This window comes from Pygoscelis adeliae, unplaced genomic scaffold (assembly GCF_000699105.1).
Source record: "Pygoscelis adeliae isolate BGI_AS28 unplaced genomic scaffold, ASM69910v1 Scaffold24, whole genome shotgun sequence".
Taxonomy (NCBI): domain Eukaryota; kingdom Metazoa; phylum Chordata; class Aves; order Sphenisciformes; family Spheniscidae; genus Pygoscelis; species Pygoscelis adeliae.
The window spans coordinates 4,847,396-4,865,331 of NW_008824806.1; the positions used below are offsets into that span (position 1 = coordinate 4,847,396).

Sequence of the window (17,936 nt, forward strand, 5' to 3'; positions counted from 1 at the left end):
GTCTGAAATAAAATGTCACGTGGTTACTGTTACTGGATGACTTCTGAGAGCAAGAAAATGTCTCGTAGGGTGAGAAAGCCACTTTAAGCAGTTCTGGTGTTCTGGACCAGGTTGAATTCTATTATTCAGAATATAATTAATTTTAATACAGATTATGCAGTAAAAATTATAATAAAACGAGCTCTCTGTTCAAAGTGTAATACTGCAAATCTGAGAGTTCGGGAAGCTTTCTCGCTCATACTCCTAGAATGAGCATGATCTATTTGCCCATTATAGAATGACACTGTGTGGTGCTGGGAGTGTCTTCAGGGCTTTTTTTCTTCTGAATGGAAGACAACAAAGAAACCCAAAGTATAACACTCTAGCTCTGATGTTGTATTTAAATAGAATGAGTCAGGTAGCTGGGATTTTTTGACTTGTCTGTAGAACATCTTGACTCCCAGAGGTCATAAGTAACTCTTGGATCTTTTTTTAAAAACAGCATGAATTTTTTATCAACTTACTCTAATTTTTTTTTCTAAACATGTTACCAGTTTATGGGAGCATTGTCTAATCTCTGGATAACCTAATGATTTAAGAATACAGAAAATGAAAATTCATAATTTGCATTCTGCTAATCAGTTCCGACTTTTGTGAAACGTTAACTTCTGCAAAAGCCTTTCAGAGTATATTAAAAATAAATACATGTAATAGAAATTATTTTTGATATTTAATTCTCAACCTTTTGATTTAATTTGAAGGCTTTTTAAATGCTTTGCATCCTATTAATACTAAACTAAGTAAATAGACAAGTAAATACTGCCTTGCAATTTCATTATGCTTATAGCTGCTATTGTGCCAGTTGAGGTAAAGCTATTTTCTTCCTGTAGTTTTAGTTTATAGGATGAAATTGTGTAATGATTCATTTAGTTTTCTGGGTAGATAGAAAACTTCTGCATTAGTTCAAGATCAACCTCAAGCTCTGATGCCTAATTGTTTGCATTTACTGCTGCAGAGCTTAGAGCTAAAAGAAGATACAGAAATTGCGTTTAGAACCTGTTCCTCAGCATCTGGTTCATTATACTGAAATTGAAGATGACTGCTTCATTTCTTTTTGGTTATAGCAAATACAATTTCTGTAACTGAGGAAGTCAAAATGATAAGTAGAATTGGCTGGAAGAGAGAAAAATACAAAACCAAAGGGCATGCATGTGGAAGGCTCTTAACAAGTGGGAGCTCTTACCCAACAAATACAGTATTTTAATTAAACGGATGTGGCAGATAAGAGAATGTGGTCCTGATCAGGAGCATGAGCTATAAATGTGTATCATGGTCATGGTGTTTGTTATACATCGGAGTGAAGGGCAGGGGAAGGGGCAGTAATAAACTACATTAAAATATACCCTTGATTAACAGCTTCTGTAAATTCCTATTGACTCAGTAACATTTGTATTTTGTGGGTATATGACATTTAGTGGAACTTTTTGCCCTTTGTGTTTCAGTGATAGACGTTTGCTACAACCTGCTCAGGTATGTGACATTCTCAAAGGAGTTATATTGGTCATCTGCTACTTCATGATGCACTATGTTGACTACTCTATGATGTATCATCTGATAAGGGGACAGTCTGTCATAAAGCTCTACATCATCTATAACATGCTTGAGGTAAGAATGTTGGCATCAGAATATCAAGCATGCTTTTTTCAGACTATCTGAAATATTGTTGTATTACAGTATTTGTACTTAAAATATGGCACATCTCGTATTCTCACAAATGTGCACACACCCATGATAATAAGCCTAGATGCAGTGAAGCAGACAAGTTCATGAAAAATAAGTTTTGTAGATACTGTTTCATATTGCCTAGTTTCTGGAGCTCATTAATCAATTTAGTTGAAAAAAAATTGAGAACTGGAAATGGAGGAAGAAATGTCTTAAACTGAAATGCAGGAAGTGGAATGAATGAGGTTTTGAACTCATTGAGAAAAGTAGAAACTATTGATTTGAAATAGTGATAAGACCCTGAGAGAGAACAGAGAAGGAAGATCGTAGAAGACATGGAATTTGGTTTTTAATTCTTTGTTATGGAAGTATAGCTTTCCTTGTATGCAAGGACTCGTGTTACTGCTTAACCTGTCTCAGTCCTGGCTAGCAGACAAAAGCCTGAGTACATAAACAGTAAGTTGAATGAATATAGTGAAACAAGAAAAGCAAATTCTGTTTTGGGAGGTAAGATAAAGAGAAATTCCAGGGGAAAAAATTGTTTCTGTTTTGTTATTAATGTAAAGCGGGAGATTTTTAATTGCACTTCTATGATCAATGATTCACAAAGTAAATAATGTTTTCATAGCTACAATCTTATCTCCATCATACAAATACAGGACATATTAGGAATACAACCTCTTAAAAGGACTCAGTCAGAGCTTTGTACACGAGAGTTACTCTTTTAGGATTCTGGGATCTCTGAATAACATTCATCCTTGTTTGAACATCTGTTGTACCTTTGTTTGAAGACTGCTAAAGCAGGGCTACACTTTGTGCAAAATCTGAATATTTTGTCTAAAGACGTTTGTTCTTTCCTCATAAAATATTAAAATATTGAATAAGGAATACACTTCATTATCCTAAGTGAAATAAGTGAAATAAATATCACACAAGCCACCTCAGTTGTTTATTCATAGGGTTTTGTTTCCTTTGATTTTTAGATTTGCTGAAAGACATGTACAAATATTAAATTGGCACCGAGTTACTATGTGGATTTTAGTTGTGTTGGGAAATATTCATCCATATACAGTTCCATAATCTGTGAGAGATTATCACCTACTAAATAAATCCATGTGCTCAAAATAGTAATTTCTCTATTTCAAGACTACTTCAAGTTAATTCTCTAAAGCTGAGAAAGTACAGCACTATGTGCTTACCATGTAGTTTGAAGAGAGACTGCAGTGTTTGCTGGGAGTTGGAAGCCATGTGCCATTCCATTTTGAATGAAGAGGAGAAGAGTCAAGTTTCTTTGCTACGTTTGGCAGAACCAAAAGTGTGTCTCAACTAAGAAGCACTGCCTGAGTTTTTTTTTTTTTTAGGAAAGGGGGAAGTCTGTTACCACTCATAGTTATTAGAAAAATTACATTAGACTTTGAAGTTGGAAATGGTATTTAATTTCCATGGTGTCTCATGAAACCCAACATGCCAAGCATGTTTTTTAGGGGGCTTTTTTACTGTGGTAGATTGCAGCCGCAGTATTGGCAGAAAATGTCACAGGATCCCACTGAAAGACTTGGTTGATAGTCAGCTTTCAATAGTGTGAATATTGGCTTGCTTAGACTACTTCGGTGAATTTTGTTATAGGTCTTTGCTACTAATGCAAGTAATGCTTTTTAAAGAACTGTTAAATATGCTTTTTTTAAGTAATAAACTTTATATTTGCACAAGTTGTCTAAATAGGAATATCTTTTTAATTTAGTTAAATCGCTGAGCAACAGAGATGTTTACAATGTCCTAATGTTTTCGGCTGTTGACAAGTCCAGGGAATATTGTCCTGGACAGATATGAGGAATGCAAAATCTGCAAATTATGTGCTGAATGCTCCAGATAGACAGCCTAAGGGGAGCATTCAGCACGTTTGGCTTAAATGACACTTTTCTTTTTTAGATTCAGACCCACCGGCTCCTGCTCCTTGTGAAGCCCCAGTGTGCGTTACGCTGGTGACAGCACTCACCATGGAATTCTGCTGGAGCCTGGAGCCGGCATGTAGGGTTTAGGTAAGTCATATTTGGAAAAGCAAGCAACAATATTGTGTGGTGGGTTTTAATATTTTCTGTCCTCTCAGCTAAGAAACAAGGATTGCTTAAATAAAAAGGAAAGCAAAGCCACCATATTCTCTGTTAAAACCCTCACAATATTGTGAACAAAAACTTACCAAACTCTAAGCATTCTGTAGTTGGTGTTACTACACCAGGTGTAATTACTCAATGGGTCATCACAATGAGCAGGAACCAAATAATGCAAAGCACCTTAATTTACAAAATTTAAAAGCCGAAAACAATACCACTGTAAATATCTCTCAAACTGATGGGTTTTTGAACTTCAGATTTATGATAATTCATCAGCTCATGGTTTTGTTCGTTTTATTTCATAGGTGATGCTTAAAGAGTAGCATATAGTACAGTTTACTTGAGACATCCAGTAAAAATTTGTTTTAATTCAGCCTTCGTATTTCAGGAAACTTCAATAAATGTTGGCTTGAGTAAGTTAAAGTATATGACTTCTCTGCCTTCAGAATCTTTACGTTTTGAACTCTTTAACAAAGTCAGGAAATTATCCCAAATCTAGGTTTACTTATGTTGTCCCAAGAACTTTTCTAGTTAATAGGTATGGCTCAATATTTGCAGGTACATTGTGCACCTAGTTCTATATTGCTACATGTTGTTTTAACATGTCCCAAATTGTTGTCTTACAGAAAGACAGTAAGAGGAAGCATCAGTTGTCTTTAAGTAGACATAATCAGTTTTTCATATTTAACTATTTCCGTTTTGTTGAGTTAGTAAGCAATTAAAGATACCTCTTTTTTTTTTTTAGCCAGACATGTGCCTTGTGATACTGAATTTAATTTTTGAAGTGCTATTTTCGTTGTCCTGTGCAGCTTAGTTTTAAAAATCACTGAACTGTAGTGTATAGGCAGAAGAAAAGTCTTTCCTTGTAATGATCTTCAGTTTTACATGCTTGCTGATGATGAAGTGTTGAGAACTGGTGGAACTCCACGTGACCTTTCTTGCTGTGGTATTGAATTACAAGCTCAGATTGCTGTCCATGTTTTTCCTATCTTTCAGATTAATGCTAGGTGGTTTTTTTTTCCTACTTGTGCATATATTCTTTGGGTTATACTTCAGATGTTTGTAGTTTTTTTTCAAACCAATTTTCCCTTTTTGGCAGAATTTCTAGTCCCTCTTGATCACTTGCTATTGTGTTATAGTACTTTTAATTTTGAATTCTGCTTTATGCAGAGATTTGTATTGAGTATGTACTTTATTCCAAGATGTAAGGAAACAGTACAGCCAAATCTCATTTCAGTCCTTTTTGTACCTGTAAGCTGATGTTGCTCCCTATCACGCATTTGAAATTCACTTTTCATTATTTTTTTTCCCTTATTAAACCCAGAGTGATGGGAAAAAACATTTAGGATAGTTTGGTGCAACATGATACTGCTTTATCAAAGGCTGAAGGTTGAACTGTACTTGGATGTCTTCCAAGGAAGCATCTAAGATAACACTACATGGTTATATATTGTAAATACTGTTGAAAAGGGGATAGTAAATTTGAGAGGGAATCGTAGAATCACAGAATCATTAAGGTTGGAAGAGACCTCTAAGATCATCGAGTCCAACCGTCAACCCAACACCACCACGCCCACTAAACCATGTCCCTAAGCGCCTCATCTACCCGTCTTTTAAATACCTCCAGGGATGGTGACTCAACCACTTCCCTGGGCAGCCTGTTCCAATGTTTAACCACTCTTTCAGTAAAGAAATTTTTCCTCACATCCAATCTAAACCTCCCCTGGCGCAACTTGAGGCCATAAAGCCTCAAGGCTGAAGGAAGGTAAGCTGCAAAGGAACAGTATCACTGTGAAATCCAGAGTGGAAATGGAATGAACAAGAGATGGAGAGTGATGAATATGTGAAACTTTTTTTAGGTTGAGCTGTACTTGCGGTAGCATATTCAAGTGTCTGTGAGAAAAATATTGCTTTAAGGCAGTAAAAAGTTGTTCTTGTTTAGGTGGCTGATCGTCTGTTTTCTTCATTTGGGCAAGATATTTTGGATGCTCTTTACTGGACAGCTACAGAACCTAAGGAAAGAAAAAGAGCTCACATAGGTGTGATTCCTCACTTCTTCATGGCAGTGCTGTATGTCTGTATCCTTTTTCTTCAACAAATTGCAAAATTTTCTAAATTAAATTACACAGTAATTGCTCTGCATTATTTTAGTTGAATATATTTGAAAAATTGATAGTGTTGCTAAATCAGTGTTCCGTTACTTTCAAAGTAAGATTGCCAGTACACCAGGTTTTTAAAATGAATGAAAAAAACCTTTTAACCTGCTTTAAAAAAACCCTTCCTAATGGTATACCAGTGAGTAGTAGACAGCTTTTTTTAATACCTAATGTGTAGTAAAATGAAAAACAGTAATTGGATAGTTCATGAAAACTTTGATTTCTGATTTGTGTTTGAGTATTTTGGGTCACAGAGTCTTGAAGACAGTGGGGGTTTATTTAGTGGAATGTTACAAACACCTGGCTTGAAAACATTTTCTTGAAATGAAGGGATAAACTTATGCATATTCAGGTGCAAATGAGTTTAGTGTGAAGTAACCTTACAGTGAACTGATGAAAATGATCTGTAAAGAGATATGTAGTCCCATAGATGTGGTGATGAATTTAGAATTCTTGTATTTTCCCGTTTTCTCTGAAATCTTCAGGCTAATTTTATCTCAGATTTTTCCTCCAGGTTGTATTGCTGTTTCTCCTGATTAATGTCGTTGGGCTCTTTCAGAACAAGAAAAATTAACATAATTATTACATGCTACAAAGCACTGTGGGTACATTACATAGGTTTAAGTACACTGTCTTGCTGTAAATCTAGCTGACAGGGAGACAAACTTTTTTATTAAACTTTGGAAACAAAATAGGAAATGTGACTTTTGGTGCTGTTCAGTACTGTTGTGCAGAAAAATTATTTCTAAAAAACTAGATAGCTTCCTTAACCCTGCTATCTAGTCCTGCATGCTATTCTTATAATGGTTCAAGCAACAACCCTTAATGTGGCCTTCAACTCCCACAATAAATCGCTGCTTACCATCATGATGTCCAATAATGTAAGTATGTAGCTTTATTATATAGCTACCCTAATTTTTTTCAGCATCTTTCATCTTGTGTGTATCATATGTCTATTTGCATATTATTTGATTGTCTGATTTATTTATATCAGTTTTTAATCAATAAAAACTAACTAGCTATTTTTAAAAATTGCAGTTCGTTGAAATAAAAGGAAGTGTTTTCAAGAAGTTTGAGAAGAACAATCTTTTTCAAATGTCAAACAGTGGTAAGTATAGCTGTGCTAATCAGGAGAAAATGTGAAGTGAGAGGCTGATTTTTTTAATTTTTTCATTTATTTAATTTTGTTGTTAAAACAGCTTTACCTTCGTGAAGTTGAGCGTTCTGACTTGAATTCCTCATCTCCCCTATTACTGTTTGGTTCAGTAGGACAAAACTGGAATTCCACTTCCAGGAACGCTGTTTTTCCATAAATGGCTAGTTTTTATTTGAGGTGCTAAAACAACCTATTGGCTGTGTGCTAAAGTTGTTATTGAATACAAATTTCAGATTTAAATTATGGTATTCAAAATATCCATGCTTCAAAGTCTCTGAAGTCTTCTATGTTTTCAAAAAGTTGACTTTGTAGTGCGCTGTGTTGACAGTGATCTCATAATGCATGTTGTTTGGCAGTTGTGGGGATGGATCTTGAAATACTCACACACACACACCACCCCCCCAAAGAATGTAACGATGAAGTAGCTGGCTTACGAAGGGAATACCAGAGATGACTGTAACTTTTGACATGCCAGCAAGATAATAGTAGAGGGTACTTAGGAAACATGTTATGCATCTGGCACTTCTTAACTGTGTTGCTGCTTAATATGAAATTTGGGAACTCTTACTCAGTGTGTCTTGAGAGGAGAAGCTGTTACAGGTATCCTTTGATGGAGGTTCTTTCTAATGCCGATATCAGCCATCTGAAATATTTGTTGAATTCTTGGTTTCAAAACTAATAGGAGAGATTGCACTTTAAGGTTGTACTATAGCTTCTTTGCTTGTAATATTTTCTGATCTTTGAACACATTTGTTTCTGTTATTTTGTGCATGTGAATTTTTTTTGGTCAAAGCTTTTTATATAGATAAGCAAACAAAATAGAATGTATTTTTTCTATCCAACTCCTGGTTTTTTTAAACCAGAGAACTCAAATGTCCAATAGGTTAAAAAAAAATGCAGCTACTTATTTAAAAACAGACGATTTGGAATTTTTTTTATAAAGAGTTAAACTTTCAACAGGCTTGCTTCAGGTTTTGAATTCTGGCTATTGATGTGATTTTTGTCTAATTCATCTGCAAACTGCAATGATATTACATGCAAATCTTAAATGGCAATTGTTTTGTGATGCTTTGGATGAAAGACTATTTACATAAAATCTTAACTATAGTACGTAACAGAAGAATTAGGACTAAATTTTAATCTACCTCATAGAAGTTCTTAAACCCCCCCCAAAAAAAAAATCTTCCCAGCCGGCTTGATAAGCTGTTTATTCTGTACTAATAGTATGTATTTTTGGTTCCAAGATTTAAATACTTAATTTTTTTTAAATTAAATGTATTTAACTTTACAGTGAGAATATCTAAAAGTGATGTTTACTAAATATTGACAGAAAATATAGATGAGTTTTCTTAAATGTTCTCTCATTGATCACAATACTTGTAGAAAATAGTTACAAGTACGCACCTAGCTCTCCTACTGAAAGGCAAGGCCTCTTTCTTGATTCAAATGTTGAAATAAATCAGGGACTGCTGTTAGGAATGGCTAGTAATTTCCTCCATAAAAAGCACCTGCAATAGTATGCTAGAAGAAATGTATATCAATGTTTTATTGCTAAACATTACTATTGAAGAGCCATAATAGCAATATTAGGTTTCACTTTATCACTTGGTGGAAAAAGTGATGCCATTCATTGTACCATGTAGGGATGGAAGCAGGTGAGTACATACATTGAAGAGTGCACAAAACAAGCTAATTTATTCCCTTCAAGCAGGTAACTTCTGGAACCACTTCTCAGTATGGTTATAAATAGCAGTGTCTTTCTTCTCATAGTTAAATAACGTAGACAGGTTTTTAGAAGAGATTTTCACGTCTTTTGAACTTGGAACAGCTTTATTGCATCACAGCTTCAGTAAGGATGGATCAGTATTGCTTCAGTTCATGTATTCTAATAACTTTATCCTTTAAATATTCTGTTTCCTGCAGCTGAAATGGTGGTGGGTCTTGGGTTGGCATGCTATGCCAATGCTATATCCTATCTCTGGAACTAGGCTAGTCTGGTCCTGTGGACTGAGCTTTCAGTAGCCAGCCTTTGGAGTGCTTTGTGCATCCTAGAACATGATATGCTTAAACTGCATGCCTGGACTGAACTAAACTGCTAAAATAAAGCACTAAATATAGGTTCCCCCATGTATTTCCCACCTTTCTGTTTCTTCCAGCTGTTTTCTCAGGTCTGCAGTCTCTGCTGTAGGGCAACAATGGCAACAGTAGCTGATTAAGCTTAGACAGACTGAATGGATTTCCCCTTGCCCCACCTTTTCTGGGGCTCTGCTCAAAATATTACTGTTGTCTCAAACCTGTGGTTTAAATTCAGTGAAAAGGTACTGATTAGTACACAGAAGCTAAATATACTAATTCTTGGGGGGAAGAAATAAGGTCAATCTCAGGCATCTGAGGAACTTCTCGTGAGTAGGTGAAACTCCCATTTAACATGTTAATCAAAAGAAAAATATGAACTAGCAGAAAAGTGAGGTGTCAATGACTTCAAGAGTAGACACTGTGATCAAGAGAAGTTGCTACAAATAGAATTCAAAAGCAAATAATCTTGTGAATAGAAGCGTGAAAACAGAAATGAACTGTTTCAGTTGTACTTTCTAAGACATGTCCTGTATCGTGTATTGAAATACCTTGCAGAGCTCTGCATGGTATTGAAGGCACTATATAGTAAGACACCAGGATACGAAGTGCCACCAAGCTACCAGTTTAGATCTGGAAGTCATGAAGTCATTTTCACTTGGCATTGTGCTCAGCACTGGCTTGTGGATAGCAAGCTGATGTGTGGCTGTGCTATTTTTCCCAGTATTTCCAGTTCTGGACTTAGTGTCAGTGGAGTCAGTGATACTTCTCACCTTTGTATGGCCATTTAAAATTCTGCTATAGCAGCTAATTCATTAAAACTTCAGGATGAAAAGGACTGTGAATCATCTACATAAAAACTAATTGAACAGACCATGAGATACACATCGGTTACACGGTTATCTAATAAAACCACACCTGTTATCTTTTAGGCGCAGGAGGTCAACAAAGATCTTTGGGTTTGTGTAACTGCTTGAGATTGCAGCTACAGAATCTGTGATTTCAACCGTATCGGCTCCTGCAGCTTTGATTTGTCAGCTGCAGCAAAACTACTTTCACATTGTCATCCTGACTTTTACTAGGAAATTTATGTACACCCAGGTAATCTAAACACTGTGGCCGTTGGAAAAGACTTCTATACAGAAGACATAAAACCTTATATTTGTTGTAGCAGGAAGAAATATTTCCCTAAATTTAAATAGTATATTCTCTTTTTGAGATAGATATCTGTAAGCTAATTTTGTAGGGTTCAGGATTAGTGAACGAGGAGACCAAAATTATGAAGAGAAGCTCTTTCATCATTGTTGAAAGCCCAGCATGCTGCTTTCCTTTATGCTTTTAAATGTCTTATTTTAATTTCGAGCTGTGCTCTAAACTAAATTTTTCACAAAACACAATTGTACCTCATATGAAGAAGTACATTAGGAGCAGTGCATTACGTTATTTGCTTCAGTTGGCTGTTTGGCCAGATTATTCCTTGTTTTTTAAGTCTCTTGTCTCAAAAATTTAACATTTATTCTGAAGCTTTAGGAACTTCAGGGTTTTTTTCTTTATAATTTCTTACTCTTTTTTTTTTTCCTAGTTCTGTTCTTTCTGCTTTGTTCCCAATTTATCAGTCTCTTTGGCTGTGATCAAAATACTGAACAGCCTTTATTTTTACCTTTGATCTCTGGAATTCAAACTGCTTTCTCATGTGTCTTTAGTTTTTTTAATACCATTTTAATACCATTACTCTAGTCCAGTTGTTCATTTTAAGGATGAGGGATTTGGGGGCAGGAGTACGTTTAAGATGATTCCTTGTTCAGTCTTTGATCCTTTCTTGTGCTCTGGTCACTTGTGAAGCAGTAGTTGTCACTAGAGCTACTTAGGATTTGCTGAGATGTAAACCAAAAGATCTTGTTTCACTTCTTACACACTATGATTTATAACCAGCTTTTGATCCACGCTTATAAACAGTGGGATTAACATGATCAAAATTATTTTTTCCTTCCTGATTAAGGATTCCTGCATGATGTGTCAGGAAATCTGGAAGGAAATAGGTGTTCTAAAGACTATTTTCTATTTTCTACCCAGGTGAATAGAAGTGCCACTTCCATATCTCTGTTCCTGGGATCTCACTGCCCTTCTTGTTAGTTACCACTGCAAAGTACCTAAGTTCTTCAGACTTCAGGTCCTTCCTGAATGAGTTCAGTAATCAATTGTTTGGGATGTTGGCTAACTAATTATGCTAGTCCATACTAGATGCAGTGCTGTCCTAGAAACATCCTTCCTTTCTTTGGAGTTGACAGCTTTTTTTTTTTTTAACTAGATATAAAGGAGAGGTTCACCAATTATGTGCTGCTACTAATTGTATGTCTAAGAAATATGGAACAGTTCTCATGGAATCCAGGTGAGTAAACTAACAGAAAAATTAAATACAAAATGACAAATTCCTGTGCTATCAACAACTGTATCTTTTGCTTCTCTCCTCAATCTGAAAGATAAGGGTAACTAGGGCATTTAATTGAGGAATCTTAATTTTTCAAATACCTTACATTCTTGTCTTTCTGGCTTTCTTGTAAGAGTGACTCTATCCTTTCTGCTAGAAGTATCCGCTTATGCTACAAACATACATAGTTATGTTTCAAGTAGTGTCTTGAATGATTTCTTTCCAGCCCTTCCCTTTCCTTGGAGTCCATTGAAGATGAAGGATCCCCTAGAGAATTTTATTTTGTGAGGCTAGTGAGATTGAAATTTGATAGAAGATTATGTAAAATTTTCCATTCATAATTTAATATTGATTATACTTAGAATTTTAATACCATATTGAATAAATATTGAGTAAAATTTGGATTTTATTTTATTAAAACTTCGTTTTAATAATTTTGAGCCCCAATCTGTGTGGTGTGTTTTGCTTGAATGTTACCAGTCTGTCTAAATTTTACCTTAAGCACCTAAAACCACAGGTGCTCTGTCTATTCCTCATACATACTGAACATCTATCTAGTACATGCAAAGGTTGTCTTCCTAGTTAGAGATAAAGCTTTGAAGTAAAGGCTTTAGAACCTGATCCTAATTGTGGTGTGATTGTATAGTACTGATAAGTTTCTAGAACAGCAATGGAATAAACGAGAACTTTCACACTACATGCTGAGTGATGATGTAAAGCCACAGACTCTCCAGACTCTTGAGGATTTTTCACTGTTGAGCAAGTGTGTTGTAATTTTTGTTTTGTATACTGGCATCAAATTAAACAGCCTAACTTGTTTCTTCCCAACTTTCAGATCATCTTTGGGTGTTATTCCCAGATGTTTGCATGGTGGTTGCTTCAGAAATTGCGGTGGATATTGTGAAACATGCTTTTATAACAAAATTCAATGACATCACAGCAGATGTAGGTATCCTGTTTGGAATGCTGAGTGCTATTTTAAGTTGTAGTTTATTTTGCTAATATTTTTTAAATATTAAAACTTATTCCAGTGCAGAAAATGTAAAAATTGTTATTTTCATATATAGGATATAATTTGGGAAAGCTTGGTAACTCCCTGATACAATATACTTCTGAGGATCTTTATAATGTGGAATACACATCTCTGCTTCTAAATTAGTGGTTCCAGATCCATAAATTATTGAAAGTGTTGTATAACAGTTCACATAATGACTACAATTCACATAACTGGCAGATCATTTTGTGAAGCGATCACTAGTTAAATTGACAGAAGGTTACTTGTTCTACAGTCTAGACAGAGCTTGTACCTTTTCCTAACAGAATGGATTATAGGTTAAAATTCAGTCTTTGGGAAAAACAGATATTGTCAGGCTGCTGAATCTCTGTTCTTGCATGTGTGTTAAAGGTGGAATCTGAAATCAGAGACATATTTTTCCACTGTCCCTGGAGCACTAATATGAAGTAGGTTGTGTTAGTTTCCCACTCCTGAAAATTCTTAGGCCATATATATTATGCAGTCCTTCTTTTAAAGTAGTAGGTGAGGTTACTTTTTGTGTGTTGCGGCATGATACGTTGGCCATTTGTCTTGCATGTTGTGTGAATTCAAATGCACTTGATAAATTTGTGAAGAGTTGGTGTTTTTTCACTGTTAAAACCACTTTTCAGGAAATGAAATCAGAACTTGGAAGTGCTATCTCTTTCAGCATCTCTAAAGTAACTACATTGTGCAGTGTAGAAACAAGTTTAATAGATGTACTTAATAAGCTCCCTTATGCCAGAGGCATTTATGCATGCCCTACTTTCATATAGAGTGTGTGGAAAAGAGCAATAATGAGGTCATGATAGCAAAAAATGTAGCATGCTTCAGTGTGCTGAAACAGCTGGAGGATGGGGGCTAGTGAGTGACAGTTTTGCAAGATTTATTTAACAAACTTTATTTTTTGTATGAAATTCTAAAGATTTATGGTTGCTAGGTCAGACTTTCTCAGAAGTTTCGAACACCTGCAGTGCAAGTTGCCCTGCCACTTATCCTTAAAACAGATGCTTTTCTGTCTTAATATGCAGAACTGTTTTAAAGAGAAAGAAAAGCTTCATTCATCTTCTGATACAATTTGCTTTTTTTCATGGGATCGCTTGCTTAGTATAAGTAAGCCCTCTCATTTGTTTAATTTGATCCCAGTGCTAACTTTCATGTAGCTTAAACAAATTCTGAACGGTAGGAAAAAAGTAAACGTGATTTCTCTTTGTTTCTGACTATTCTCAAATTCAGTAAATGCTCTATAAAGTCTCATTCAATTCCTAAAACATAGCATAGTGTTGTTTGTAGATAGACACAAGTTACTTTATCACAGAAATATAGGCTCATCTGTTGAAGGGTGCAATTAGACCTCAGAAAAACTGGGTTTGACTCCTTCAGCCTGTGCATAAGTATTTATAATATTTTTATAGAAATATTTTATTAAAATCTCCATTACTTCTATAAAGCGTGATAACAAATTAATCACACATCCAACGTGCTGGATTTTTTCCAGGTCTACAGTGAATACCGAGCCAGTCTTGCATTTGACCTTGTTAGCAGTCGACAGAAAAATGTAAGCCTGAAAATACACACATTTTCTTGTATTAACTAATGTAATTGCTATGGGGGGGATATTGGAACAAATACTTAAAGAAATACATACAGAACTGTTACACTCCTACAGCACTAAAATTCTACTCTGCTTTTTTTAATAAGAGATAACAGGAATATTTCCTTGTGATTTATATTCTTATTTTTATCCAGTTGTTCACGTCAGTTTGGGCTTTATTTAATATATTGTTGAGAATTCTCTTCCAAATACGCTTATAGTCAGGGGATGGTTGTAAAAACTTTGACGTTTTTGAGAAATACGGGAAGTAAGTAAGCTTAACAAGATGTTCTTGAGATAATTTTAAATTACTGTTCTTCTTGCTTTATTTTAACTATGTTGGATCAAAATACAGTATTCATTAAGAATTTATATTACTTCTTCACAGACAGCGTGCACAGATGTATAGGGATGTTTGTACCGTGCATGTTACTGTTGTGGCATGGGTATTTACAGGATGCACAGACTGCTTGTGTTTTTCATCAGTACTGTTTTTTGGAAGGCTATTTACAGCACACCTGTCCTGGATGAGTCTCTTAACTATTAGTGAGTGCTCTGGATGAGTGCTCTAACTATTAAATGAACTTTATTATAATAATTTATGTAGTTTTCTTGGGCATGTTTAATAGCTATTGCTAGGACTGCAGTAGTTATACCTCATAAAGAAGTTAGACACTTTCAGTTACAAATAATTAATTATTAATAATTTGTTAATTAAAAAACCAGTTTATTAGTTCTGAAAACTCCATTACTTTTCCTAAGGATCCTCTGTGGAAAATGAGGTAGCATCATATAGGCACTAACTTTGGCATGACGTTCAATAGTGCATGAAAGCTGTCATGCAAAGTAGTTGTGTTTTGAGAGTTCAAATGTAAACATATTTTCAAAATGATTTTACCACAATTGTCCTGAAGCTAATTATAGAAGTTTGTAGAATGATTTAAAATTGCTGGTGTGATGGATAATTGTTCTTTTATCCCTGTTATGGGTTTTTCTGTATGGTATTTGAGGATCAAAGTCAAATTAATACAAAAAGGTCTCTAAGCTAGTAATAATGTACAGATGAAATATCATAGCGCATTTGGATTCGGTGTCCTAATTGCTCTTGATTTAGAGATTTGTATTATATTCCAGTTGCTCTTGATTTAGAACACTGAAGCTAATCTTACTGGTCATGGTAGTATTACATTTCTGTCCAAGGGTACAGCTACTGCATTTGAATTTCAAAATGTGAATAGGTACACTTTATACCAGTACAGTGTTTGTTAGCAGAGATTAATTCTTATCTAGAGGATGTGCCAAGCTAAAATAAGCTCATTCCTCTGCATAAATAGTTCATTATTCTTCCTCTTTTTTTCCTAGGCATATACAGATTATAGTGATTCGGTTTCCAGAAGAATGGGTTTCATTCCTCTTCCACTGGCCGTTTTAGTAAGTAGTATCTTTCCTCTTGATTTTCTGTCAGTAAGATCTCACTTTGGGAATATACGTCTGTGAGATAGCTAGCTCATTTAGATGTTTTGAGGATGAAATGATTACCTTAAGTTACTGAAATGATGCTGCAAGGTTGAGTTAGCATTCTGTATAACCTGTATCACATACTAATTATGACTTCACAAATGTGTTACTGTTTATCAGCCTTCCATAGAAAATTGAGTATTAATTTTATAGAATTTATAAGCACTTGAATTGTAGCAGTGGGATTAAACTACATCTGTGCTTATTAAACATTTATTCCTTTTGGCAATTATCCTCTTCATTCATTCGGAACAGTCAAAGCAGCTGGTTGTGAGAAGGTTAGCAGTAGTGTACTAGGGTTTTTTTAGTTTTTCATAGGAGTCCTTGTGGTCGTCCCTGTAATGGTATGCTTAATGACTAAATTTTCTTTTACATGGGGCACTGAGCTTCTGAGCTGTTGTAGAATACATGATTCTGAAATAGTTGACTCTGTTGCATGGACATGCTGCTATAAAATGAATCACTTCATTATTGGAATTGTGTCCACATGCTGTCTGTTCTGAACTAACTATTGCAGAATGTTTTCTGTAAATAGCTGCTCTGACTTTCCCCATACACACATGTAGACAAGCAGTAGTTATGATACTGGGAATGTATTCTTGCTTTGCCAGCAAAGATGCTAATTCATAAATTTTCCTGGAAGAATATCAGTATGAATTAACTTTTAAATGTAATGTTCTCCCATACAGATGGGGAAAATACTATTGACAGGCTTTGCCTAGTTTTTATCCAGGATTTAAAAAACAAAAAAAACCAAAACAACTATGATCATAATCATGATTTCTTTTACAACTAAGTAAAGTACGTCCAGTGAGAATTCAATTGAAATGCTTTTTTCAAGTTAATTGTGTTCTGGTATGATATCCTGGACACTAATAGGTTTAAAACAAACTGAAGTGCTTTGCTAACTTGGAACCCTGACTGTGAAATACTGAAGTAAAACTGAGATTTCAGGATCATTTGTTACTGAAATTTGGGATTCATATGCCTAGTCAACAAAGCAATTTTGTATTCAACATGTTAGCATAGTGTGAAACACTGATTCTGTTTTACTGCATCAGCATGTCTTGACTTTTTCCTCAAAAATTGTTAACTCAGTTTCCAGCCCTTGACTTTTGGGGGAGGTTTTCTTTGCTTGTTATTTTATGCAGAAGTCGGTGGTGAAAGAAACATTATCAGACTGTAGTTTTAGCGAAGTTGCAACTAGGTGTTAGTATAATACTTATTCAGACCAAAATCTTGAACAGTTAGCACTACCAAGGGGAACATTAAAATAAATTTCTATTAATGTAAATGTTTCTACTTTTGTCTTGAATTTACCAAATGAGAAATGTCTGTTAAAATATTCCATTAATAATTGTGTGCTATGTTTTAACTGTTTAACTTTTATCCTTAAAACAGCTCATCAGAGTGGTAACAAGCTCAATAAAAGTACAAGGAGTCTTAGCTTATGTTTGTGTTGTGCTGTTCTACTGTGGGTAAGTAAATGCACGCAATTGAAAAGTATTTACCATTATTTGATCAGATATGTGAAAAAAGCTTCTTTTGATACTGCTAGGTGTAAGTGTAAACACAGTTTATGTTCAGTACAACATAAATGTAAAACACTTACGCTCATAAACTGAGAGTGCAGATTGGTCCCTAAGTACTGTAACTGCACTGGGGGATTATAGCCCTCAATAAGTAACTTCAGTAATGAAAAGAACTAATGGAAAAATGATTGAAAGAGTTTATGACAGACAAGTACCATACTTCTGCATAAAAGGGGAAATTGAATTCTAAGGAATTAAACTTTATGTGAAAAGAACGAAAGATTCAATATGCCAGCAAAAATAAACAGTTTAAGTGCTCTGAGCAGATCACGAATTCTTCTCTGGTAGTTAAATGCAAGGTTTCTTTGTGTTAGGAAACTGCTATATGAAAAAAAAAGTAAATGCAAGGCTCAACTTTCTGGGAGGGGTGGGGTCAGTAAGTAATCTTAGCTAAGGAATATAATGTCTTGTGGCAATTTGTTTTTCAAAACCAGTAATTTGCAAGTATCCCTTCACTGCCAAGTCAGTTTATACTTGTGTTATCCTTAACTTCTCAACAGTCGATACTGTTGTGGTTTAACCTCAGTTGGCAACTGAGTACCACACATCTGCTCGCTCACTCCTCCCTGCCCCC

General features: G+C 35.0%; 1 protein-coding gene across 1 annotated transcript in view; it reads left to right on the forward strand.

Moving 5' to 3' along the window:
- TAPT1 (transmembrane anterior posterior transformation 1) overlaps nucleotides 1-17,936 on the forward strand; it is a 46,448-nt gene that overhangs the window by 19,497 nt on the left and 9,015 nt on the right. The window contains exons 4-12 of the mRNA XM_009324087.1: nucleotides 1,482-1,644; nucleotides 5,755-5,890; nucleotides 6,752-6,849; nucleotides 7,007-7,076; nucleotides 11,506-11,586; nucleotides 12,461-12,570; nucleotides 14,157-14,216; nucleotides 15,615-15,683; nucleotides 17,172-17,248. Coding sequence (XP_009322362.1) covers nucleotides 1,482-1,644; nucleotides 5,755-5,890; nucleotides 6,752-6,849; nucleotides 7,007-7,076; nucleotides 11,506-11,586; nucleotides 12,461-12,570; nucleotides 14,157-14,216; nucleotides 15,615-15,683; nucleotides 17,172-17,248 — 864 coding nt within the window. The remainder of the gene's footprint in view (nucleotides 1-1,481; nucleotides 1,645-5,754; nucleotides 5,891-6,751; nucleotides 6,850-7,006; nucleotides 7,077-11,505; nucleotides 11,587-12,460; nucleotides 12,571-14,156; nucleotides 14,217-15,614; nucleotides 15,684-17,171; nucleotides 17,249-17,936) is intronic.